Source organism: Microcaecilia unicolor, chromosome 13, assembly GCF_901765095.1.
Source record: "Microcaecilia unicolor chromosome 13, aMicUni1.1, whole genome shotgun sequence".
Classification (NCBI taxonomy): Eukaryota; Metazoa; Chordata; class Amphibia; order Gymnophiona; family Siphonopidae; genus Microcaecilia; species Microcaecilia unicolor.
Genome location: NC_044043.1, coordinates 84,306,821 through 84,334,152, shown reverse-complemented (window position 1 = coordinate 84,334,152; position 27,332 = coordinate 84,306,821). Strand labels below are relative to the sequence as shown.

Sequence of the window (27,332 nt, the reverse complement as noted above, 5' to 3'; positions counted from 1 at the left end):
TTTATTCCTATGGGCCCTGCTGCAGATAACTTGAGCTAAGCTTTAGTAAAAGCCCCTAAAGTGCATTAAAACCAAGACATTCTGCCCAGTGTCCATTCCTACTAAAAGTGGCCTGGGACAGCCATTATTTCATTTAGGAAACGATGCTGCTGTATCTGAGCTAAAAAACAAACAAAAAAAAAAAAAATACAGTATGTCCAGTTGCATGTCCTGATGCTGAGGGGTAGTGAAGAATTGAAGCTTCACAACTCTGGGGGATCTCTGAAAACAGAAGGGAGCATCTTTCTTCAGACTCTGTTCAGCCAGATCTTGAGGCTCAGGGATATTTAACCCAACACAGAATGGTACCTCTACTCTTAAAAGCACCACTTATCAATCGAGGAAAAATCTTGTTTCTTAATAAAATCATTATAAACAAAAAAAATGAAAATGAATGACACAAACATCTTTTTTTTGTTTTTTTTAATGCTTTAAAATTTTTTTAAATTGCTGAAGCACTTTTTGCATCAAAAGAATTGTTTTAAATTGTGAATAGATGTATTATTTCCCCTGGTAGAAGTTCTGCTGTATCCATTTTTGGTGAACAGTTTGCTGTTGCTTTTTGTAAAAAAAAATGTTGAGTTACCTATTGTTGAACAGTTGTGCAACGAAATAACTTGTTTCTCCATGCCAAGTAGCGGACATTGTAAAAACTTTGAATTCTGCTCCGTGTGCTAGATCAGTGTTTCGCCCAAGTCCGGTCCTGTTGGCCCTGCCAGTCAGGTTCTCATGACATCCACAACGAACCAGTGGCGTAGCCACAGGTGGGCCTGGGCCCACCCACTTAGGGCTCAGGCCCATCCAACAGTAGCACATGGTAATGAAAATGCTGCTCTCCACAATACTGGCACCTTCGTATGCTCAGTTTTCAGCACATGCCTGCTGCAGACTGCCAAGGTAGAGACTGGAGAGAAGCATTTTCCCACCAGCTGAGATATGTTTTTGATGTGGGGGTGAGGGAGAGAACATTTGGTGCCCACCCACTTCTTGCCTAGGCCCACCCAACATCTGCTGTCTGGCTACGCCTCTGCAACGAACATGCATAAAAATCTGCATAGAACAGAGGTACTGTATGCAAATCAAGTTCATGCATATTCATTGTGGATATCCTGACTGGCAAGGGGGTACTCCAGGACTGGATTTGGAAAACACTGGTCTGGGGGAAGACTGGGCAGGAGTAAACCCCGGTTGCTCCTGCCCCAGCAGGTGTCTGGTTCAAAATAGCACCCACGATCCCTTGAAGTAATCTGGTCAGGCTGCCATATTAGGACAGAAAGCCCTTTTATGGTAGTCTGACCCCTAGTGGCAGTACCACAGTAGTACTGTGAGACTACCACTAGGGGTAACGAGTGCCAATTTGAACCTGGTGCCTTTAGGGCGTGAGCAATTATGTATTGCTCCTGCTCGGCCTACCCTTGGCTGCCAGGGATGCCTTGAGGTACGGCGGGGAGGTTACAAGGCTTGGCAGCATTCATTAATGTATCTTCAAAAAATGCGTGGGATGCAGCTTCTCTTTTTGTGCGCCAGTCCATTTAAGATGGCACCTGGGAGCATCAGATTGCTTGTAAGCAGCCCGATACTCCCAAGCAGGAAAAATACTAGCCTTGACCTAGTGTTATTTTTCCTGGTCACTGCAAGTTGTTATTTGATTTATGTAATTAGGTGTTTTGAATGCATTTTCATGATTTGTATCTTATTCCATTTCCCGCATGTCCTACAGTAATACAACGCACGTGACTGCCGTTTAATATAGGTTTAAAGGGCAAATAATGCGTATTATTGCCTTAACCCTCCAAATTAGGATTTTAAAGGTGGCATTCGCATTATGCCATTATGTGTGTTGGAAGTGTACGCACACAAAATGAGCTTAATCTGGTATATCCACTTCACAAGTTTTATAATAAAACCAAGCACACGTAAAACGGATCTTTTTTCGTAACGGCTCATCTTCACCATTTTTACAGCAGCCGGTTACCTTCTGGTTCACAAGTTACTCTGTAACCATTTACCGATTCACTAATTTTTTTTTTAATATCAAAGGCCGCATCACCTTTGCAACCAGTTTTGCCACTCTTCAAAGTGTTACTTGAACGTGCTATCCTCTGCAGTCAGAGTACAAGTACCGCTGATCACTTTTCATCTTCGTTTAAGGTTCAGAGGTTTGGACAGTCACCCCCCAACCTTGGTCATGACCCATCGCTTCTGTCTGTCTGAGCTTCAGTGTCTCTAGCTCCCTTTTCACGGCCTGCAGGTTTGCAGACATCCTTCGCAGCTCTTCCGACTTCACTTTCACGCGTTTCCGAAGCTTTTCATTTTCCTCCAGAGCTCGGAACAGTTTTTTCTTCAAGGTGCTGCAATCTACAATATTGTAGCTGTGATCAGCGGCTGAAAGTTGGTATGTTTCTATCAGCTGGGGAGGGGTCGTCTGTAGAAGCCGGGGCTTAGAGTCCTCCTCTTCCATTGTCGCAACCTGAAAGGACAGATTTCAGGCTAATTAACAAGATGAAAAATTCTCCTCTCCTGAAGATTACTATTTCATTATATTTGTAAATTACCTTGAATTTTCTGAGAGTAGGTGATGTACAAGTTTACAATCAAAAATCAAATGTTTTTTGTTTTGTTTGTTTTTTTACTAGTACAAAATAATTACCACGTCTATATTTCATTTCACACAAGTTAAATTAAATCTTAGTCTACAACTACGTGTTAATGACCCAAATGCACCTGGCTAAATAAATGTTTCCTAAAAAATAAGTAAGCCTATTGAGATTACCAGAACTGGCAAACTATTCCACAATTGAGGTGAAATAATAGAAAATACCCCAGTTTGAGACCTAGCAAATTCTTGTTGTATTCAACCCTGGAACATCTAAAAAGAAAACCTTGAGAAGATTTAACTGGCAGTCTGGAGTACAAAAAAAAAAAAAAAAAAAAAAAAGACAACTTATAATGTAAAAGTAACAATCACAATTTTTGACCTGAACTCTATTCAATAAGGAACCAAGGGGCTGGTGGTTGGGAGGCGGGGCTGGTGGTTTGGAGGCGGGGATAGTGCTGGGCAGACTTATACGGTCTGTGCCAGAACCGGTGGTGGGAGGCGGGGCAGGTGGTTGGGAGGCGGGGATAGTGCTGGGCAGACTTATACGGTCTGTGCCCTGAAAATGGCAGATACAAATCAAGGTCAGGTATACACAAAAAGTAGCACATATGAGTTTATCTTGTTGGGCAGACTGGATGGACTGTGCAGGTCTTTTTCTGCCGTCATCTACTATGTTACTTCCTCAAGCTACGCTAGCAGCTGTATGAAATGTCTTTTAAACTGTTCCTGACGAGGGTCCCTATCGCAAGCAGTCCGAATAAGCTGGGTAACCATCCTACTGTGAGAAGCCTCATTCATGTACAACGAATAAATATACACTTACAAAAATAACTTTTACTAAATTATTCTCTCTAATTCTGGGAACTGACCCCTACAAAGCCATGCGAAAACAAAGGCTCCGCTTAGCTCAGCAGAGCCAAGGAACAAACCACAGGTTCCCTTGGTCAACACCAAGCCCCACAGTACAAAGAAAACGAACACAGTATGGGGGGAGGTGATGAAGGAGTAGAGTGTTAGATTTCGGTATTGCACACCTGCAAGGGACTTTGTAACTTTTGAGATTGTCCCGCTCAAATTCTCTCTTTAACAGAAAGTATCCCTCATTAAACACAACTATCTTGAATTCCCTGCATTATGCGTGGGTCCCCGGATGAGTCACATTACGCCTTAGTCAATGACGTGGAGGGGCATAATCGAATGGGGCGCCCAGTTTTCATGAGGGTGTCCTCACAGGATGGCCCCGTAAAGGGGCGGGGCAACCCGTATTATCGAATCAAGATGGACGTCCATCTTTCGTTTCAATACAGTCGAGGACGCCCAAATCATGAAATTTACATCAACCTTAGAGATGGTCGTCCTTAGGTCGTTTTTGAGATGGTCGTCCCCGGTTTCCGGCGATAATGGAAACCGAGGACGCCCATCTCAAAAACGACCAAATCAAAGCCATTTGGTCGTTGAAGGAGCCAGCATTCGTAGTGCACTGGTACCCCTCACATGCCAGGACACCAACCGGGCACCCTAGGGGGCACTACAGTGGACTTCACAAATTGCTCCCAGGTGCACAGCTCCCTTACCTTGTGTGCTGAGCCCCCCAAAACCCACTCCCCACAACTGTACACCACTACCATAGCCCTAAGGGGTGAAGGGGGGGCACCTACATGTGGGTACAGTGGGTTTCAGGTGGGTTTTGAAGGGCTCACATTTACCAGCACAAGTGTAATAGGTGGGAGGGGGGAGGGGGGTGGGCCTGGGTCTGCCTGCCTGAAGTGCACTGCACCCACTAAAACTGCTCCAGGGACGTGCATACTGCTGTCATGGAGCTGGGTATGACATTTGAGGCTGGCATAGAGGCTGGCAAAAAAAATTAAAAAACAATTTTTTTTTTAGGTTGGGAGGGGGTTGGTGACCACTGGGGGAGTAAGGGGAGGTCATCCCCGATTCCTACCGGTGGTCATCTGGTCAATGTGGGCACCTTTTTGAAGCTTGGTCGTGAAAAAAATTGGAGCAAGTAAAGTCGACCAAATGCTCGTCAAGGACACCCTTTTTTTTTCCATTATTGGCCGAGGATGCCCATCTCTTAAGCACGCCCCAGTCCCACCTTCGTTACATTGTCGACACGCCCCTGGGAACTTTGGTCATCCTCGCGACGGACTGCAGTTGGGGACGCCCCAAATCGGCTTTCGATTATGCCAATTTGGGCGACCCTGAGAGGAGGAGGCCCATCTCCCGATTTGTGTCGAAAGAGGGGCGTCCTTCTCTTTCGAAAATGCCCCTGTGTCCTGTGACCTTAACCCTGCCTCAGTCAGAGTCTGTGATCTTGAGGAGTCAATCCAACTCCCCAACCCAGTGTCTCAGTCACGTGACCGAGTCCCAATCCCCATACCTCAATCACTACTTGAGTTCAAGTGATCCTGGGCAAGTCACTTTCTCACTCTGTCAGCTCAGTCACCGACTCTTCCCTGACTGAATGACCCTCAGCAAGTCACAGCAACGGGAATTTTCAAAGCCATTTATGTGGATTAACGGCAATTAAACACTCAGACTGGCTATCTAAGATTATCTTTTCAGTGCTGCTAGCAGTCTGCATGAGGGGAGGAAGAAAATAATGTGCTCAATATTCAGTCAAGGACAGCGATTTTTTAGGTGCTGACCACTGTGGGCAGAAATAACCCGGATATCTAATGCCAGGCCTAAACATCGGGGTCATCAGGGTCATGCCTGTCCCGCCAGAAGTTATCTGGGTGCAGCTGCTATTCAGAGCCAGTACCCACATAACTCTCCAGCCATTATTAGGACTGCTATATCCGGGCTCGGGCTCTGAATTATCAACAGTGCCCAGATAACTTCTGGACCCACCCCAGCACGAGTCGGAGAGTACTGTAAAGGAGTGGAGGAGTAGCCTAATGGTTAGTGCAGTGGGTTGAGAAGCTGGGGAACTGGGTTCGATTCCCACTGCAGCTCTTTGTGACTCTGGATAAGTCAGTCACTTTACCCTCCATTGCCCCGAGTACAAAAACTTAAAATTGTGAGCCCGCTAGGGACAGTGAAAGTACCTGCGTATAATATGCGTAAATCTTTGGCTGTACCCACAGAAAGGTGGTATATCCAATCCATGATCCCTTATACAGATTATTCATCAGTTAAGTACCTCTGAATATCTTCTCTAGGGCAAGTCAGCATGATTTAACAGGACAGGAGCATTTCCTGCCCAGTTAAATCATTTTAAATACTGGGCCCAACATGCATAAATTGAACTTTCAATTCTATGAGGAAAACGCACCCGTAGAAAAAGCAGGTGCAAACATCCATAGTAAATGTCGCCATGGACTACCCAGACTACCCAACAAGGTGGCCAGAGTTGAATCTGGACTCTGTTCAGGTTCCACATCAAAATGTAAACAGCTATAGCATTTCATTATGAAGAAAATGTACCTCTGCTGTCAGATTCTCTGTCTTACTTTATCCACCCTGCTGCATTTCATGAAGGAAATAAGATTTCTGTATTTCCCTGCTTTTCAACATTTTTCGCCAGGTCTTCACGCCAAGTCATTTTTCTCTTGTAAGAACCAAGTATTTTCCTTGAATGGTTGCTATACCCTCCAACAGCCACTAGAGGTTAGTCAAGAACCATCTTTCATTCCATAGGACTAAGAATACATGGTCCAATGGGGTTTTTTTTAATCATTTTCCAAAAGCTCTACACCACACTTACATTTTTAAAAAGTGTCAATACGTACACGACTACAACATTGCATTAGGAATGGAAAGAAGAAAATGTACCTCTGCTGTCAGATTCTGTGTCTCTGTGGCAGTGTGTTCCAAATCCAGCACTGTTTCCAGCTCAACTGCGTTTGCGTCTTCCTCCTTGAGGGGGCTCTCTGCTGTACTCAAGTCCTAAAAACAGAATTCAAGCATAAACAAATGCTCAAAAACGGAAGGAGGCGCTTTCATTATCAAGATGAGTCAGTCAGGGGCAAACCTGGGCCGTCTATAAACAAGCAGGCTGCAGCAACTATACAATGACAACACAGCCACAGCTTAGGAAAACATAGTAAGTGACGGCAGATAAAGACTTGTACGGTCTATCCAGTCTGCCCAACAAGATAAACTCATTTTACATGGTATGTGATACACTATACCCGAATTTGATCTGTCCTTGCCATTCTCAGGGCACAGACCGTAGAAGTCTGCCCAGCACTCTTTTTGTACTAAACGTTCTGAAGATTCTGGAATCCTAAAGAGTTACAAGATTCCGGAATCCCAATTAGTAGCAACATTCCATGTAGAACCCCAAATAGTAACATAGTAACACAGTAAATGACGTCAGATAAAGACCTGAACGGTCTATCCAGTCTGCCCAACAAGATAAACTCATTTTACATGGTATGTGATACACTATACCCGAATTTGATCTGTCCTTGCCATTCTCAGGGCATACACCGTAGAAGTCTACCCAGCCCTCTTCTTGTACAAAAAGTTCTGAAGCTAACGTTGAAGCCCCTTAAAATTCACACTCAAGCCCATCCATATTTATTCAGTGACGATCAAGGCGTAGACCATAGAAGTCTGCTTAGCACTGGTTTTGCTTCCCAATTACCGGCGTCGCCACCCAATCCGTGGAAATCGATAGTAAGTCAGAATTCACATAGTACTGTGACAATTAAAATTAAATCTCCCCCTACCGTATGGGCTTCTGGTTTTACTAAAATTACAGATCAAGCGGAAAAGTCACATCACCTACAAAAAGTCATCTCTGGATCAGCCCCGTGCTTTAGGTGGCAGTGCAAGAGATTACAATTAGCTTCCTACAGACTGAGGCTGGTCAGGTCCATCCAGTCTGCTCAGGCGAGATACTTTCTCTCTAGAAGTTAACATTTCCTGCATGTCCAGCACCAATTAAAAATCAAATCTGTAAAAAGCTAGTGCTTTTCCACATGCAGGTACGAGAAGCGATGCTATCAGAGAATGACAAAACAGCAGAGTGATGTGGTAGCCGTGTTAGTCCACTTCCAAAGGCAATCGATTATTAGAAGTAAAATAAAACAGAGAAAAGAAAATAAGATGATAGGGACAGCCTTTACAAAACCAGAACACTGTATCAATGATTTTATGGTGAAAATACTAAAAGGAAACTTTCAAGACAATCCAGGAATGTAGACCTTTGAAGTCACAATGATAAAATATTTTGACACCCACCTGACAGGACTTAAGATCTGAGTTTTCTAGCCCATTATAAACCATAAAGTTCTACTGCTTTGTCACTCTCTTATCCCTATGCATATCTACCTGTCTCTCATCCACCCAGCTCTCCCCAGTTTCTCACCTACCTATCCACCCTCTTCCTGTGAGACTATCATTGGAATGCTTTGCTGTTTCACTTATATATACTGTTATTAATCAACATTTGCTTATTTCTGATCTGACGAAGAAGGGTTTCCTTTAAAAACTAATCAGAAAATGTATTGTTAGTCCAATAAAAAAAGGTATCATCTTATTTTCTTTTGTATGTTTTATTTGACTTCTATTGATTGCCAGAGAATGACAAAGAAAGCTGCCGCTGTATCAGACATCAAAGCTGAAAAGCTTAGGGCAGACAAGACTATTCACTCAGCCTGTATCTTCCCCAAGATCGTTCAGAGCTGCACAGCAAGTCTATCTGGATGTGCCTTCACATCGTGCTATACGATTAAATGAGTACAGAACTACCATATTTTATGCTGCAGGTCCCACTTTATGGAATAATTTACCATTAAACCTAAGAAAAATACAAGAAATTAAACAGTTTAAAACTCACTTTTTTGTGCTTACAGAAGAATACAGATCATGATGGTAGCTAGTTAAAATGTCTAAGGGGTCCTTTTACTAAGGTGTGCTGAGAAATGGCCTGTGGTAGTGTACGACATGTTTTGGGCGCGCGCAGAATTATTTTTCAGTGCAACTACAAAAAGGTCTTTTTGATTACATTTTTGCCGAAAATGGACGTGCGGCAAAATGAAAATTGCTGCACGTCCATTTTGGGTCAGAGATCTTACCGCCAGCCATTGATCTAGCGGTAAAGTCTCACGCGGTAATGACCTACACGCGTCAAATGCCACTTGGCGAACTGAAAATAAAAAATTATTTTTCAGCCGCATGCCAAAAATGAAATTACCGCAAGAGCCACACGGTAGTCGGGCAGTATCTCCATTTTGGCGCGCGATGGGCATGCGTAGATGCTTACGCGGCTTAGTAAAAGGACCCCTAAGTTTTTTGTATGTTTTTATTTTGGTTAAGTTGTATATTGTCTACATTAAAGTGTACATTTCCCCAACTGCAAAAGGTCTAAAGTACAAACTAATGCACGCATCAACCTTCTCTTACATGAGCGCACAGCTCTGGAACGCATTACCACTTAACCTGAAAGCGGTCCATGAACTAACCAACTTTCGGAAGCTACTAAAGACCCATCTCTTCGACAAGACCTATCACAAAGACCAAGTCATGTGAAACTCACACTTATACCATGAATATAAATCAAGGCCTCCTGTCTCTTACTTTTATGCTTTCCATTACCATCCAACACAAACCCTGCTGTAACTCCAAATGCCTAATCTCTTCTCTTTCCCACTGTCCATGATGTATTTTAAGCCACATTGAGCCTGCAAAGAGGTGGGATAATGTGGGATACAAATGCAATAAATAAATAAAGTGCCACAAACTGCTGGATTGAGAAGTATAGAAGAGATTGAAATAAATAAACAAACTCACTCCCTGCTCAGTTTTTTTGACCAGGAAATCTCCTTTATACACATACCTTTCCATTTCACAGTCACAGCCCATTGCATAATTAGCATTAGGTGATATCAAATATTTGAAATGATTAGCCAGCAGTGTGTCGCTTGCTAAGCCTGCCAGCTGACTCAGTCAGCAGCACGTTGTATTATAACGTGGGAGAATCCCAGTGGCAGCCAGCCTGGAGCTCATACCACTGTGTGTAGGCAGAAAGCACTGTCACCTGCTAGAGGGAGGGTGCAGACTGCACTAGACTCTTCACACCTCTAGAGAAGATCCTTAGTCCCAGATAAGCCTGAATCATTGGAAAAGTGTTACACTGATACTATGATTCAGGGGCACAGCCAGACTTTAACGTTTGGGAGGTCCGGAGCCCAAAATGAGGGAGGGGGGCACGGGAGGGGGGGAAACCTTCCAGAATCCATTCATAGCCCAAGCTAAGCATCCACAGGTACTATTCCCTCCTAAGCAAAAGGCTGAATGTGTGACAGTAACACTGAAAACCCTCCCTTCGGCAGTAGGTTTCCAGCGTTCTTTCCTGCGCTGTTCTCTGAGCATGAGAGGAGAATACCAGATGATCCTCTTTCACATCTGACTGCATGCATTTAAATATCATCTGCGCAAATTTTCAGCGGGTGGGTTGTTTCTGGCACTACAGCCCTATAAGCATTGCGCACAGCTTAACACCAGCGCTATCCCGACACTAATCGCCTCTAGTGTCGGCATTAAGTTCTGAGCATCAGCCTGTGTTTGCTAATTTATAGCTTTTGAATTTTTTTTTTTTAATTTTTAGAAGTCTTTATTGAAAACCATAAGGCAGGAGCAGGTACACAATAACCGATATAAGAACTAGCAAAACAAGGATACAACACAGCAACAAAGTGAATATATAATAGTGAACAGGAAAAAAAGAAGACCCCCCCTCCCATGTCCAAGGCAGTGTAGGGACAGACAAATTAACTTCGGAATTTTAGCCTGCTATAAAAATCACACCTCATTCATTACTGAGTGTTCCACTGGTGACAAGACAGTGTAGACAGTGTTTATTTTAACACATTTCTGCTCTGCAAAGCTTTTAACCTATTCAATATAATTTGATAGGACTTTAAGAACAGTTCCCCTTTTCTCAACAAATCCTCTACTCTGCAAAATTCAGCAATCTGCAAAACAATGTTGGTGGGATAGCGTGAAATCCTCCCACCCACAATGCTAGCCTAGAAGCAAGTGTCATTTTCCCTAAAGAGCGCAAAATAACTGACAAATTTTCTTGTGTCCTGAACCTCCAAAAACAGTGGAGGCGAGATGTCACTTACCATAAAAATAAACACAGAGCTGCTAGACAGACGCTTAACTCCATGACAGATCAGTTCACACCAGCTACTAAATGGTTGGCCGATACTCCTTTCACCTTATTTAAAGTTTCACAGCAGTACCTGCCTCCAGACTACACCACGCCCCAGACAGTAAAGAAAGGCTGGTTCAGAAAATAAAGCTGCAAGGAAGAAGGTCAGAGGAAACATGAGGACACACTCCTTTACTGAGTGTGTAGCATACGCCTAGCAAATCCAAGAAGACAGGAGGAGCCTCCACGGAAAGTCAAAGCAAAACAGCAAAAGTAGAGGCTGACAAATGCGCAAACCAATAGTCCACAGAGAGAACAAGGTGTTTGCTGATGGGTTGGTTGGCTGTTCTTTTGTTCTCTCTGTGGATTAACTTTTGGATTTATTTGGAGGATTCTGGTCTCCCTCGTTTTTCTAACGCAGTTGGTTCAGCACTTGAATTCTCTTATCCAGGCCAAGGAGTTTCAGTCTGTGGTTTGCAAACTGAAATGTTTTACGGCTATGGGGCTGGATGGATATAACCCAGAATTTTATAAACTCATGATGCTGAAAGCTTGTGGTCCCTCAGGGCCCCATTTACTAAGCAGCGTTACAGGCGTGTTAACATTTTTAATGCACATTAACCATGTAACATAGTAGATGACGGTAGAAAAAGACCTGCATGGTCCATCCAGTCTGCCCAACAAGATAAACTCATATGTGCCACTTTTTGTGTATACTTTACTTTGATTTGTACCTGTCCTCTTCAGGGCAGAGACCGTATAAGTCTGCCCAGCACTATCCCCGCCTCCCAACCACCAGCCCCGCCTCCCACCACCGGCTCTGCCACCCAATCTCAGCTAAGCACCTGGGGATCCATTCCTTCTGAACAATATCCCAATAGGTGCCTACATGGTTAGTGCGTGCGCTAAGTGTAGGCACGCTAAAAACAGTAACCCACCTTAGCAAACAGGTCCCTTTCTTATTATACAGATACCATACCGGCGGTGCCCGTTTATACTCAACACGGCTCTTTTCACTCTCATCCCCAAGCCTGGAAAGCCTGCTCACCTTCCCTGAGTCCTATTGGCCAATCTGTTTAATGAATGTGGATGTTAAGGTCTTGTCCAGAATCTTACCAGATCGATTCTTTAAGAAGATTTCACAGCTGGATGTGTAAAGAAAAAGGGACAAGGGTCTGAAGGTGGGCATGAGAAGTAAAGAGAGAAAAGATCTACAGTGAGAAAGGAAATAATACAGAATCTCTAGCTAGAGGAGGAAGAGATGGCAGAACATTTCTATACAGGAACTGGAAACTTTGTGAAGCCCTGGGATCATAACGCTTAGAGACTCAGGCCCAGATGATCAAAAGCCCTGCGCTGTTCCAAACAGCGCCCTAAAAATAGCGCCGGGACAGCACAGGGCTTTTCTGCATCGATGATCAAAGATAATGCATGCAAATCTAAGCAGCGCTATTATCTTTGATTATCATGTTGAAGTGCGGGAGAATCGCTCCCTTACATGGTCTGTAGCCCCGCCCAGTGCATCCCAGGATGCAGTGGGGGGTGCTGGGCGCTGCCATTTCGGGCTACGACTGACTGGAAGAGGAGGGAGGCAGGCAGGCTGCATCCCTCCTCCAACACAAGGTAGGGGGGCTGGGAGGGGGCCAGGGGGGGTGTCATGACACCACGGACCACCAGGGAATTTAAAGACAACGCTGGGGGGAGGATTTGGGGTGGGCTGGAGGTCAGCCCCCCCCCCCCCCCCCGTCAATGGAAGAACGATTTCTGGGGGTTTCGGGGGCTGGAGACCCACCGGACCTCCAGCCCCCCGTTCGAGTTTGCCTTGGGGGGAGAAGGGGAGCCTGCCAACATGCAACTGCATGCTGGACAGGGCTCACCATTCCTCCCCAATGATCCGCAAAATCTAACGCCAGCTCGGAGCTGGCATTGATTTTGCTGCGGCCAGCGACCCAATCTTTGGCGCGCTGGTCGCGGATCATTGGGGATGAATGCGTTAAGCGCCAATTAGCATGTATTTGCAAGCTAATTGCGCTAGAAGCCCTGTTTAGCATGCTACTTGCGCTGAGAGCCCTCGAGTGCGCTGTTTCAGGCGCTCGAGGGCTCTGATCATGGGTCGGCTGCAAACTCTGGCGCTAGTATGGCGTTAACAGCCTCTAGCGCCAGAGTTTGCTTTTGATCATGAGGGCCTTAGAGAAAATGAAGAGGTTATGGATATTATGGGACTTCATTTCCCTAGCTGTAAAGGTCTAAGATACCAACCAGTACACCCGTCCTGCTTTTCCTACATTAGCACTCAGCTGTGGAATGCAATACCATTTGAACTGAAAACTATTCACGACTTATTTAACTTTCGAAAAACACTAAAAACTTCTCTCTTTAACAAGGCTTACCATAACAATCAATAATAGGAACTCCAATGCATCACTACTTACTTGATAGTTTAACTGTTTTCTGATTTACAGAATTGATTATATCCATTGTTACATTTATTTCTTTGTATGTAACCTAATTGTTTACATATGGCTGCGTGACGCCGGCCATGATGTAATATTGTAAGCCACATTGAGCCTACAAATAGGTGGGAAAATGTGGGATACAAATGCAATAAATAAATAAATATTCCAATTCCAAACAATAGAAAGCTGAATGCAAGAAAACTGGACATCACGATAAAAGAGAAAAACACCAGAACACTGATAACAGAGGTATCAGTTCCAAGTGATTATTCTATGAACTGGGTGGCAAGGGAAATGCAGCAGAAAGATACAAAAATATTTCCGTTTATACTGGGAGCCACAAACTCAATTAAAAAGAATTTTCAAGCACACAACTCAAGCTACAGATACCTGGAACTCAGACTTCCCTACCCCTCTTTCTTGTTTTTATTGTAGTTCCACCCTGACCCCTTTTGTTTCATGTTAGTTCAATATGTTGGTTTCTCTCGCTCTGTTTTTAGATTGTACGCCACCCAGGTGGCCTGCTGTTGGGCGGGATAGAAAATTTTAATAATCCTGATAAAGTGCCTATATATGTTACATCTTACGAACTCCAGAAGGAAGCTGTCTTTGGCATGATGCAAGTATTACAACAAGCATTAACCCTAGCTTAGCAGTGAGGTCAGTGGCGTAGCTACTTGGGGGCCACGGGAGCCTGCCCCCCCCCCAAATTTCCTGTAGGCCCCTGGTTTTGCTGACAGGGGTCCTTAACCTCCGCCAGCTGAAGCGTTGTCCAGAACCGGTCTCCAGAAGCGAGGGGAAGATAGAGCAGGACAGGTAACGCAGTGGCGTCAAGAGACCGGCGCCGGACAACACTTCAGCTGGCGGGGGTTGGGGACCCCCACCAGCCATGGTATTTGCTGCGGCAGTGGATGGGAAGCGGCAGGGTGGAGTGGCAGGGCGGCAGCGGGGCAGAAGAATAAAAGTACCCCCCACCTCAGGCTCTGGCCCCCTTCCACCGAGAGGTCTGGCTATGCCCCTGAGTGAGGTTCATCGTTGTCATGGTATGCGCAAAAGTAACCCATTTGGAGACAGTTGCTGCCCCCCCCTCCCAAACAACAACAAAAAAAAATCAACAAAGAAAGCTGTCATGAGCATACTGGTGAGCTCTGTGGAAAATAAATAGATTTGGTGTTTGCAAGATGACAATAACGCAATTTACCTTTTCATTCTCTAGTTGTGCAGCTTCCACCATCTTGAAGTATTTTGACTGTCTTTTTCTTTCAATTTGCTAGTAAAAATACATAAAATTCAAAATTGTTTAGTGTTTCTGAAAGAGCTCACCAATGTCTATGGCCATGGATGACTCAAAAGCTCTGTGAATAGTTATCCTCCACCACCACCACCCTCCGCAATATGCCTGCCAACCAGAGGTGTGCTGGTAAATTTTTAACAGGCTCTTTTTCCGGACGTAGCCAGCTCTACATTTGGAAGGGCCAGGGGTGGCTGGGGGAGCAACACTTGCCCCTCTCTCCTCCCTCCCTTCGTGCGGGCACGCTAGGCATACCTTTGCTGGCAGCCAATATATGGACTGCCACCACTCCCAGCGTCTTGCTCTGAGCAGCTTGCTGGAACTTCTTTCACATGCTGGAGAAGTCCCAGCCTGCTGCCCAGAGCTGGAAACAAGGAGCGGGGAGCAGCAGCAGTCTATTTACTTGGCTGGCAGGGTTCAGCATCCCCACCAGCAAAGTAAAAGAGAATTCAGCAGGGGGCCCAAGCCCACATTTTGGGAGCCAGTTGTTAAAGTAGCCATGGAGGGCCCTACTTTAACAACCGGCTCCCAAAATTCTCAAAAAATTAACAACCGGCTCTTGCGAGCCTGTGAGAGCCTGCTCCAGCACACCACTGCTGTCAACTCATTACTGGGCCTGCAGGTTGATCTTGCTACAACACAAGAAGAATCCTGGGTTTTGCATGGGATAAGATAGACTTATGAATCTTGATCTACCCTTTTTAAGATAAGTGAAGATGAAGACCACATCCCCACACAGGACACTTAAATGGATCAATTTCCAAAATGCTACCGGTAGTTGCAAAGTCTATGGTACTTTTGAAAACCAACCAGCATGTTGTACCAAGTATGCAATAACATCCCAGTCTCTGTCCTTACCTTCACATTCTCGGGTAAAGGAAATATTGTGGGGATTGCATTTGGCATCAAGTTTTTCCGATTTCCAATTGCACTAAAGCAGTCTGGCGTGAAATGTTCTGAACAAATAACGGTATGCTGTTTCGGCTTAAAATCAAGTCTCCCGACGTTGCCCACCCATTCCTTAAATAGATCTGGCTTGCTAAATGGGAACCTGTGTGGAAGAACAGAAGAACCCTTTACAAAATGATCCAGCAACAACAATATACCAAACTATTTGATTCCTGAAGTCTTTGAAAGCTGTACAAAAGAGGGACTTCTGTATTGTCAGGTGCCAAATACAGGAGAAGATGGACAGAACTAAGGCCACAAACAGGATGAAAACAGCCAAGGCCCATCTAGGTCTACCAACTCTTCAACTGGAGAGGCGACACAGATATGCCAGAGACTTTACGTTGTATAAGTAACAAAAATAATAATTTCTCTTAATATGCATATGTATAAAGTTATAGATACAAAAGGATAGAAAGGGCCAAGAACTGAGGGTCATTTGCCTAGTGCAGTGATGGCGAACCTATGGCACGCGTGCCAGAGAGGGCACGCGCACAGTCGCCTCAGCCAGAGTCGTACTGCCGCTATGAACTGCTGGCGCGATTGCGCTAGCAGTTCAGAGACCCACCGGAAGTTCGTTCCCTCCTCCCTACGAGTTTTAAAAGTCATCTATTTTACCTCATCAGGGTTAGGGCAGCAGCATGCAGGCTCGGCACTTAGTTCAGTTTTCCCTTCTTTCTCTCAGCTCTGGTTCCGCCCTTGCGGAAACAGGAAATGAGGACGGGACCAGAGCTGAGAGAGAGAAGGGAAAACTGAACTAAGCACCGCGCCAAGCCTGCATGCTTTTTACTGCTGCTGCCGCCCTAACCCCAAGGAGGTAAGATAGATAACTTTTAAAATTTGGAGGGAGGGACCCTGGAACTGGGAGGGAAGGAGGGACAACCCTGGAACTGGGAGGGAAGGAATGCACCACCTGTAAAAAACAAAAAAACAAATTCAGCACCCCCCAATCATTTTGAAAAGTTGGCTCCTATGCAGTTTGCGATAAATAATTAGATTTTGGGTGGCCATCACTGGCCTAGTACATAATCCCCTGCATATTTTAAGGGCCGTTTTGAACATATTATTATATCCAACTGCAATAGTACATCACGCCATATATTGCGGATATATTATATAGAAAGCGCGCTACGGATATGCGCGTGTACGTACGCGGCACTTGCGCGTATCCCCCGCCTCTCACCTGTGAAACGTCAGCTGCTTGTTCTTGCTGCTGTACCTGCGAGTACAGTAAGGCACTGCGCAGGACTTGGGCATGCCCTCCCGTCCCTGCCCCCAACAAAAATGTCCGACGGGATTCCAACAGCGGGCAGGACGAGTCGAAGTTCAAAACGGGCCCGGGGGGAGCCAACGCGGCGAGCTAGAGTACAGGAAGAACTCCGAGCGCACGAGATGCCCCTCCCTCAGTGGTCCATTCGCTGACTCGCACGCGCCACGGCGGGTGCCATCGACCCGACAAGTGAGGATGAGAAAGATGCCAACAAATATCCTCCGGAAACGCTTCCGCCCTGCTCTGCGCCAGAGACAGACACTCTTTCCTGTACAGGAGGACCAACAAGCTGGCGCACGCGTTCCACGCCTCGGTTTCAGCCTAGGCTCCGCCCCCTTTCTTTCTTTTTTTTTTCTTTTTTCTTCAGGTTTCCTTCGTCTTCCACCTTGTCCACCTGGGGCAAGGAGGTTTAATAGGGATGGGGGGAGGGAAGGAGATTTCCCGCGTTAGAAGAAGCGGGAAGGTGCCGGCGTCTCTCGGATAGGATAGGCTGAGGTTGTGGAGTAGTAGATGAGGGCTTGCTTTATGGCGGAGGAAGTGGCGCAGCTGCTTTTCCTTTTGTGCTGCGCCTGCGCTTGGGGGTGAAACTAGTGTTACTGTAAGTGGTAGCAGGGTTGCCAGTGCATGGCCATAAAAATAATGTCACTATAGGAAACTTGGGTTCAGAATAATTTCTTTTTTATATATATATATATATATATATATATGCACTTTAAAAAAAATGCTAAAGTGTACTTTAGCATTTTTTTTTAAGTGCAGATATATATATAAAAAAAGATAAATTATTCTGAACCCAAGTTTACTATAGTGAGTTTAAGGTTTAACTTGGTTGGTTGGATTTGATCTTCCTGATTTTTTGTAATTCATAAAAATAATGTAACACGAGAGACTTCGATGTGCCTACTAAAAATCACAAATCGGTTTAGTGACATAGATAAGGCATCCTTAGGCCTGTCCAGTGCAATGCTAACAGCTCTAGCTTCCCCGTCATTTCCTGGGGTTACTAGGTGCCCAGTTTACTAAACCACGTTGTAGGTGTGCAAACGTTTTTGCACGCACTAATGCTGGAGATACGCATAGGAATATATGGGTGTCTGTAGCAGCGCACACTAAAAGCGCAGCTTAGTAAAAAGGGCCCTGCACTTGCATTGGGGTCTGTTTTTCCCCACACACCAGGGCCCTTTTTACCGCAGCATGTTAAAAAAAGCCCCCCCCCCCCCCCCCATGGCCATATGGTAAGAAAACACCGCGTGGCCATGCAACGGGAAGCCCTTACCGTCCCATTGAGGTGGCGATAAGGGCACCCACGGTAACCGGGCCGTGTGCAAGGCCACGCCCAATTACCGCCACACAAGTCATTTCCAGGGCTTTTATTTTTTCCCCCAAAATGGTGTGTGCTCAGGGCGGGACTACAGCCTGGAGCCGCATTGGGACACCAGTAGTCATTAAAATGAGCGCGCACAGCACAAATGAGAACAGGACAGGCAATGGGACAAACACTTCAGCTGGCAGGGATTGGAGACCCCCGCCAGCCGAGGTACTATTGTACAGCAGTGGGGGGGGGGGGGGGGGGGCAAAATGTGCCCCCCCCCCCACCGAGGTCTGGCTACACCACTGTGATACTAACAAAAAGGAAGTGTACAGTATTATCAGAAGTGAATAATAGTATCTTTAAATCACCCCAAAGAGTTGTTCTTGATTGTTCATTCTTTAACCCACAATAAAAGTGCAGTAGGGGCTAGCTCTCCATTCTCCCCTGATGAACATCTGGGTTATTATAACCAGAAAGTGCAGAATAGTATTGAGTCTTTTTCTAATAGGGGGTGGCTGAGGATTTTTTCCCCTTTTAGGAGAGGGGTGGGAGGGATTTTTCAGTGGTGAGTGAACTCAACTCAGGAAGTGTATTCCAGGTGTACAGCACAGCAAGTTGGAAGGAATGGAGTCTGGAGTTGGAATTGGGAAACAAAAGCCTGACTTACTGATGAACAGAGCTGCAAGGGAAGGGGGTGTAGGGAGAGGTAAGAGATACTGAGGAGCTGCAAAATTAGTGCACTAGTATGTCAGTAAAAGAAGTTTGAACTGTATACAAAAATGAAGAGAGAGCAGAGCAAGCAAGCAATGGTATATCAAGTCCCATTTCCTTGAGATTCTACATGGAACTTTGCTAGTGGAGGAGTTAGTCTATTGGTTAGTGACTCTGGGCAAGTCACTTAACCCTCCATTGCCCCAGGTACAAATAAGTACCTGTATATACTATGTAAACCACTTTGAATGTAGTTGCCAAAACCACATAAAGGCAGTAGTATATCAAGTTCTAGTCTCTTTACATGTCAAATATCACTTCACAGTTATCTGAGAAAATTTTTCTTCACTCAACGTGTAATTAAACTCTGGAATTCGTTGCCAGAGAATGTGGTAAAGGCGGTTAGCTTAGCGGAGTTTAAAAAAAGGTTTGGCCGGCTTCCTAAAGGAAAAGTCCATAGACCATTATTAAATGGGGAAAATCCACTATTTCTGGGATAAGCAGTATAAAACGTTTTGTACTTTTTTGGAATCTTGCCAGGTATTTGTGACCTGGATTGGCCACTGTTGGAAACAGGATGCTGGGCTTGATGGACCTTTGGTCTTTCCCAGTATGGCAATACTTATGTACTACAGTGGTTATTTTGAGGGAATGGCATTCTCCTATTTAGTCAGGTGGCAGATTGTTTGGGAATGGTGTTCTTGTTAAGGTCTAAGACTCTAAATAGTGCAGTTGCTGAATTGTCATTATCTTCAATATATTGTAGGCCGGTCATGGATAATAGATCACATTATTCACAGGTCATAGGTCAGCTTGTATGACGACTAACGAAGTGACTTGAGAAGAAGAGTTATGGGAGTGTAGTAACACTGGCTGAATTTCAGAACAAAACATCATCTCTGTGAAAGAAGAGGGATAGAGGGTAAGAGGTCTCAGGGTATATGAGGTACCAGCAGTGGCGTACCAAGGGGGGGACGGTCCGCCCCAGGTGCAGGCCGCTGGGGGGGTGCCGCACGCCTGTCGGCTCTTTGTTTTCATGCTCCCTCTGCCCCGGAACAGGTTACTTCCTGTTCCGGGGCAGAGGGCGCATGGAAACGAAGAGCTGACAGCGCGCGGCACCCCCCAGTGACGTGCACCCGGGGGGGGGGGGCACATCAGCTATCCGCCCCGGGTGTCAGCGCCCCTAGGAACGCCACTGGGTACCAGAATCATATGATGTCTAAATCCAACTTTGGACGTTTTGCTGAAAACGTCCAACAATTCAAGCAGTGAACATGGCCATTTTTGAACCTGAAAATCATCATCTTTTTGGACCATTTTTGACAAAAAAATAAATTAAAAGTGAAAAACATACAAAATCAAGCCATTGGGATGTAGGAGCCAGCATTGTAGTCTGTCCACATGGACATCCCAGCAGAGCAGTGGGGCAACCTAGGGAGCACTGCAGTGGACTTTATATAAAAGGTCCTAGGAACACATCTCATCCATACCCCCTTATATTATATGGTAAGCCCTCCAAAACCTTACTTTACCCAACTATACACCTCTACAACAGACCTTATGGCTGTAGTTATCACCTGTATATGGGTACAATAGGTGTTTTGGAGGGCTCACACTTTCCACCACGTGTAACAGAGTTGGATATGGGCCTGGGTCCCCTTCTCTACAGTGCACTGCACTGACCTCTAGGCTACACCAGGGACCTGCTTGCTGCTCTAATAGGACTGGCCATAAAATCTGAAGCTGTCATAGAAGTTGGTATGTACTGTTTCTTTCACATATTGGGGGGATGGGAGGGGGGGGGGGGTGTCAATGACCACTGAGGGTTTAAGGAGGTGTCATTCCTTTATTTCTCCAGTGGTCATTTAGTGCACATTTTGGGGCTTAGTCATTATTAAGAGAGCAATATATCCAACTTTTAGCCCTGGACGTTTTTGTTTTATTCCATTATAGCAGAAAAACGTCCGAGCTTTAGGAGCGCCCAAATCCCGCCCTTAACATGCCCCCGCTTGTGATTTGGATGCACTGCAGATGAACAGCATAGAAAAACATCTAAAAAATGGGTTTCAAAAATAGCGATTTGGACTTTTTGTGAGAAAAAGATCCATCTGCCAGTTTATGCCACTTTTTGGACGTTTTTCCCTTGCAAAAATAAGCCCCTTAGTAAGTTACTGTTAGCTACTCCTACCCCCCCCCCCCCCCCCCCCCCCCCGTTTACTAAGCTGTGCGCTAATGCCGACACAGCCCATTCAGTCTGAACGGAACTGAGTTGGATTCCCACTTCAGGCACAGGCAGCTCCATGTGACTCTGGGCAAGTCACTTAACCCTCCATTGCCCAAGGTAAGCCGCATTGAGCCTGCCATGAGTGGGAAAGCGCAGGGTACAAATGTAACAAAAATAAAATAGATACTATTGGAGATTCTACATGGAATGTTGCTACTATTGGAGATTCTACATGGAATGTTGCTATTCCACTAGCAACATTCCATGTAGAAGGCTGCGCAGGCTTCTGTTTCTGTGAGTCTGACGTCCTGCACGTAGACTCACAGAAGCAGAAGCCTGCGCGGCCACATTGGTGATCTGCAAGGCACGACTTCTACATGGAATGTTGCTAGTGGAATAGCAACATTCCATGTAGAATCTCAAATAGTAGCAACAGTGGAGGAGTGGCCTAGTGGTTAGGGTGGTGGACTTTGGTCCTGAGGAACTGAGTTTGATTCCCACTTCAGGCACAGGCAGCTCCTTGTGACTCTGGGCAAGTCACTTAACCCTCCATTGCCCCATGTAAGCCGCATTGAGCCTGCCATGAGTGGGCAAAGCGCGGGGTACAAATGTAACAAAAAAATAAATAAAACCATTCACATTTATAGGTGAACTTAAAATATGAATATTTTTTATTTACAAAAATATACAAAGTTTCACAGAAACAGGTTTCCTTACACTTTATATACATATGGTTTTGTTTAGCCGTTTCTAGGTGCCGACTGTTCAAATTCATTTAGTTCAGCACCGCTGTCGTTACCATCCTCAGCACACACTGAATTTTAAATCAGAGTACACTAGACTAGATACTTTGTTTCCCTTGACTATGATAATTCTGAATCATGTTTGTACTGTGGGGGAGTTGGGGGGGGGGTGGGTCTGTTGTAAGCAGAGTCAACACAAATACTCCAGAATTAAACTCCAGTGCCGAAAACCCCCCCCCACAAAATTGGCCAAACAGAAACCAAAAATAGCTACACTCAATCTAAAAATGAACAAATTCAGTTCTGGTGCTGGTAGATAGAAGGAAAGAATAAAAGTGGAATACTTTCTCATGTCCTAACATAATGGGGTTGCCATTTGCGTTGTAATGAGAATCTCGTTTTTAAAATGGGGTTTGGGAGAAGCTTAATGCGTCTTCTGTAGTGTAGGGAAGGTGCATTTCCTAATCATCTCGGCTTTTAGGCTTCCGTTCCCCAGCTCCTGCCAAATCACAAATGGCTTCCAGCACCTCTCTCTCGAGGGCCCCTTCTCCGACCACAGATTTGGCAGGAGCTTTGGTACCTAAAGAAGACAGCATCTCTTTCCAAATTTCAGCCACTTCTGTCCAGAAATGATTTCTGAAACACGCAGTGAAGGGGACGACAAGAAAACGTACCTAAAACTACAAGTAATTAAAAATAAAGCAATCTAGCCCTATTCAATAAGGATTGTATTCTGTGCCTATGGGGCACACAGTGATTAAAATCTATAAATTGAAAATACAGCTGCCAGTAGTGAAAAGACGCAACACAGTGTATATTGTACTACTTCTGTACTATGCTAGCTTTCTACAGACACTAGTAAGACCCAACATCATCATGTAACGACCCAAATTGTACGGGGAAAAGTCTGATCTAATGATTCTCTCACCAACAGCTCTACCATATATATATTTTCCAGAACGGTCCAGCCGTTCCGGAAGGCCTGTGGCAACCATCAAGACGTAAACTGGTAGAACTTGAACTGGCTAGTGTAGGAACGTTGATAGCAGTCCTATTCAGACGCTTTGGTTTGCCACAATTATTCAATATCATGAAATCCAACATGTCAACATTTTTGGCATTCTTTTTTTTTTCTCTTTCTCTCTCTGCTTTATTGGTCATTTTTGGAAGGGTTTGGGAGCAAAAGAAGACTACAGAAAGATGCTATTATACATGAATTAATTTACACTCTGTTGCTAGGTGGGTCTGATGGGTCCCAAGCAGATCTAGAATCTTTCCATTCTGGAAAGTTACAGAATTCAAGCTGCACTTTATAAACCTTGGATCTATGCCATACTAAGGGCCCCTTTTACCAAGCTGTGGCAAACGGGGGCCTGCACTGGCATTGGTGCGTGTTTTACTCAGGGGCGTAGCTGCTATGGGGCCACGGGGGCCAGGGCCCCCGTAGATTTGGCCCTGGACCCCCCTGCCAACGACCCTCTCAACACGCCCCTCCCGCCGTCAACCTGCCGTCGCCGTCTGCTACCTTTGCTGGCGGGAGACCCCAACCCCCGACAGCCAAAGTCTTCTTGCTTTGTTTGGTTTCTGAGTCTGTCTGACGTCCTGCACATACACAACGTGCAGGACGTCAGACGGACTCAGAAACCAAGCGAAGCAAGAAGACTTCAGCTGGCGGGGGTTGGGGTCCCCCGCCAGCAAAGGTAGGCGACGGCGGGCGGGGGGTCGTCGTCGGGCCACAGTTGTTGGAGGTGGTTTTGGCGGCGGCGGGGGCTGTCGGCAATGGCGGGGGGGGGGGGGGGGGTGGCGGCGCCGGGCTAAAATGTGCCCCCTCACCTTGGCTCTGGACCCCCCCTAATGGCGAAGTCCAGATACACCCCTGGTTTTACCGCAGTGGGTAAAAAGGAAGCCTCTCTTTCCTGCAGGAAATGGCCATGCAGCAAGTAAACCACTTGCTGCGCAGCCATTTAGGGGGAGGGGGGGTCCTTTCTGTCACCCACTGAGGTGGTGGTAAAAGCTCCTGCGCTAACCACTGCCCGATTACCGCCAGGTACACTCTGGCACTACAAAAATATACTTTTGTAGCGCCGGATATGCTGACGAACTCAGAGTGAGAAATACCACCGGGCTGCTGCGGTAGCCCAGCGGTACTTCCTGTTTAGCGAGTGGTAAGCCTGCGTTGGGCTTACCGCCGCTTAGTAAAAAGGGCCCTAAACTCAGTGCCTTTGCCAATTCTTCAGTAATGCTTTTTGTGATCCAGAAAGTACGTTTGGATTTGACTGTCAATAGACTTGAAAAGAGCAAACTATAAATGAAAAAGACCAATCACTTACTGACAAAGCCCTAGATTTAAAAGAAAAACAACAATACCTTCCTTTTGGTTTTCTTCCTCGCTCCTGGCCTACCATATCAGGAACCCGTTAGCTGCAAAACATGCCTACACTAGGGTGGTTTAAAGAGCATAGCTTAAGCAATAAACTTTGTTTGTTGACTTGTCTCGGAAACTAAAAAATGAAAACCTTTTTGAGGTCCACTGCCTGATGCTCTCCTGTTCAGAGTCCATTGCTCGGTTCCTTAGTGAAACGCTGAACGGGACTATAAAGCCATTCATCCTAAGAGCCTGTTAATATCTTCTCGGTAGAGCTCTTGCATTTGAAAAGTGAATACTTTTTACAGTGAATCACTTCATTTTCTAATCTCCCATATCAGGATGTATTGGTCGTACATATACACAGAGGCTTTGACAGATGAGTATTTTTCTGATTTGAACACTCAACAAAACCCTTCCAACACGCGCACACACAGAGAAGATAAAAAGCTCTTTAAAACTACAAGCTTGCTCTTGGGATGCAATCATCCTTGGGTAGACATGGTAACCCATCTCCAAGGGCTCTACTACAAAGTGAGAGCTGTTTACAAATCCCTCATTTCTAATCCCCAGAAGATTGTACCATAATATTTAACAGCACTTCCAACTATGGAAGGGAACAGAAGAATTACTTTGCGTTGGACCTGGTACCAAACAGAAATGATGATATAGCAGTAATTCCTGTTCTGTTATGGGAATGGACGAGAGCCTACAACATTCCAATCGGTCATTAACTTGTGCTGCCCCAGCTACTTGGGAAGCTATGGAGGCAAAAGGGGCTCCGAAGAGGAAAAAAGGGTTTCCTATTGGTCTGGAATATGTATCTGCAGGGGTTAAGCCCACGAGGGCGTAGCTTGCTTCTAAACCTGCTGTAGACTTGAACGGGGGACCAATGGTTCTGTGATGTTTTTTCTCCCCAACGAGAGTTGGCTCTAAGTGGGGGGGGGGGGGGGGGGTAAGGGCCTACCTGGACTATCAGAAACCAAGTTCAGGGAGGCCTCGGGGAAGTGGACTCTAAGGGGGGGAGAGGAAGAGGGAAGAGGGGATGGGGACCGAGGGAGGGGGAATTCAAGGTGGTTGTTTACACGTTGTGTTACACAAGGGTTAGGAAGAAGACCTTGTTTCTATGACGGTTAGTGTAACCACAGATATATAGGTAGTTTTGGATCTGGCACTAGTAGGAAGGTTGGAACACAAAAGGGGTGGGATGGGGGTAAAATGTTAAAAGACTGGTGATGGACTGTAGTAATCTGCTATTGCTGAGAGCATTCTAATATAGGAGTCTTATGTATCATCAGACTGTGGACTCTGTAATCTTTGAAATGTCATCAATAAAAAATGTTGAACCATACCCACTGGATACTGGGAAATTACTAATCAATATGGAGTTTGAACACTGGGGGATGCACCATAACATTAATCCATATCACCAAATAAACGGTCATTAGTGCACTGGAGTTTGCTAGACTGAAAATATTTCTTTTTTTTCCTCACTCTGCAAATGTACATCCTGTTCATAGAATGAAGCTGGAATTCAGTCTAAGTCTTTTCTTACACATGGGTTTGCAGCCACGTAAGATGCCGACACAAAAAAAAAAACAACTGATTTTGCTCCAGATCTGAAGTCATCTAGGTCACTCTTTGAATTCAATATTTAACTTTTCCTCTGTATTTGTACGTTTGTGTCTCTCAGAATTCCCCACACTCAATCCCGAACCTTCTATTTTAGTTCCATCCCTTGAAATCAGTCTTACCATATCCTTAAATCCAACACCAGGCTTTCCCGTCTTATAAAATAGCTAATCATGAATCAATTTGATTTAGGTCTCCATACAGTTAAAACTCTCAGTTACTCACATTAGCAAGTCCATATCAGACAATGACCATTCATTTTCCGTTACAGTTTTCTGAGGAATCAGATGACCTACGACATTAGAATTCCAGGTCAGATCACTACTCACGGGTCAGGTTAATCTGAGTGAAAACTCAGTGGTCGAATTTTTTCAACTGGAAAGCCAAAGCAAATGGGGGGGGGGGGGGGGTTTATACATTTTTTTTTTGAGAAAGATGATATGCACTTTATCTACTGTAGAGAAAAAATTATGCAGAGTTCTTCGGCCATTTGGAATAGAATATGCGGTTCCATCAGTGGCAGGGTAAGAAACCTTTCCTAAAAAAAAAAAAAAAAAGGTACGGATGCAGGGTTGTGTGGTACATGTGCGGAATTCAAAGAACAAGGGGCTTTTAGCTTATCCCTACTAGAAATAATGTCATGAGCTTTGGCCATCAGAAACTTTGTCAGCCCTAGCTAGGAAATATAATTTGGTAATCCTTTACAGCTATTAAAAGTAAAAAATAAAACAAAATAAAAACAGTGCTCCACAAGCTTCAGTGTCAATTTGGAATCCTGTGCTTTGTATCTGTTCCGTTTTGACTTTGTTCTCAACATCTAAGGATTTTTTTATTGTCTCTGTCCTCAGAGTAATTCTTACGCCACAGCTCAGTCCAGGAATAGTTTCCGAGATCCCAGGCGAGAGCGGTTCGACCGGCGGATGTCGAATTTGGTGTCTCGGCACTTCTGGCAAATGTACTCTTCGGGGACATTAGACTTGCGGATTTTGGCACAGGAAAGGTGGATCCAAGTGTTGCACTGGTTGCACTCAATCATAGGTCGCCCTGCGAAGGGCTTCATGCAGAAGCAGGTAACCAGGTCCCATGATTCGTCATCTAATAAGGAGGGAAAGGAGAAAAAAAACATTAAGTGAACAATGTGGAGAACTTTCTTTTAACGTGACCCTGTAGAGATAGTAAAAGCAAGTTACACAGAAGCTACAAGTTACACAGAGTGGAGGAGTAGCCTAGTGGTTAGTGCAGTGGACTTTGATCCTGGGGAACTGGGTTTGATTCCCACTGCAGCTCCTTGTGACTCTGGGCAAGTCACTTAACCCTCCATTGCCCCTGGTACAAAATAAGTACCTGAATATATATGTAAACCGCTTTGAATGTAGTTGCAAAAACCTCAGAAAGGCGGTATATCAAGTCCCATTTCCCTTTCTCTATTTGAAATTCTAAATTCTACATGGAATGTTGCTGTTGCTACTATTTGAGATTCTGGAATGTTGCTACTATTTGAAGATTCTGCATGGAATGTTGCAATGCGGCTGCGCAGGCTTCTGTTTCTGTGAGTCTGACGTCCTGCACATATGTGCAGGGCGTCAGACTCACAGAAACAGAAGCCTGCGTGGCCGCATTGCTGATCTG

General features: G+C 45.2%; 2 protein-coding genes across 4 annotated transcripts in view; both read right to left on the bottom strand.

Annotated features, from left to right (window-relative positions):
* Positions 1-474: 474 nt before the first annotated feature.
* Positions 475-17,003, bottom strand: THAP3 (THAP domain containing 3). 3 transcript variants are annotated; one of them, XR_003939899.1, is made up of 6 exons: positions 16,630-16,999; positions 15,357-15,549; positions 14,409-14,477; positions 6,419-6,532; positions 2,090-2,509; positions 475-597 (listed from the first exon to the last, which is right to left on the bottom strand). XR_003939899.1 is itself a non-coding variant. In XM_030185842.1 (5 exons), the coding sequence occupies exons 1-5, from the start codon at positions 16,701-16,703 to the stop codon at positions 2,186-2,188; spliced, it is 774 nt and encodes a 257-aa protein (XP_030041702.1). In that variant the 5' UTR covers positions 16,704-16,999; the 3' UTR covers positions 1,017-2,185. The 3 variants fall into 3 exon arrangements, 2 of the variants coding, with proteins under 2 accessions (XP_030041702.1, XP_030041703.1); XM_030185842.1 differs by lacking the exon at positions 475-597 and having other exon boundaries at positions 1,017-2,509; XM_030185843.1 differs by lacking the exons at positions 475-597; positions 14,409-14,477 and having other exon boundaries at positions 1,017-2,509; positions 16,630-17,003.
* Positions 17,004-24,985: 7,982 nt separating this feature from the next.
* The window catches only part of PHF13 (PHD finger protein 13), a 35,508-nt gene continuing 33,161 nt past the window's right edge, over positions 24,986-27,332 (bottom strand). Inside the window, exon 4 of the mRNA XM_030185712.1 lies at positions 24,986-26,798. Coding sequence (XP_030041572.1) covers positions 26,572-26,798 — 227 coding nt within the window. The 3' untranslated portion in view covers positions 24,986-26,571. The remainder of the gene's footprint in view (positions 26,799-27,332) is intronic.

Bases quoted from the DNA above. Each gene is read 5' to 3' on its own strand.
- THAP3 (XM_030185842.1), bottom strand. From the start codon at position 16,703: ATGCCCAAGTCCTGCGCAGTGCCTTACTGTACTCGCAGGTACAGCAGC. The intron at 15,550-16,629 runs GTGAGAGGCGGG...TCTTCCACACAG, and splicing joins AAGCAGCTGACGTTTCACAG to GTTCCCATTTAGCAAGCCAG. The intron at 2,510-6,418 runs GTACATTTTCTT...CTGTCCTTTCAG, and splicing joins CACAGAATCTGACAGCAGAG to GTTGCGACAATGGAAGAGGA.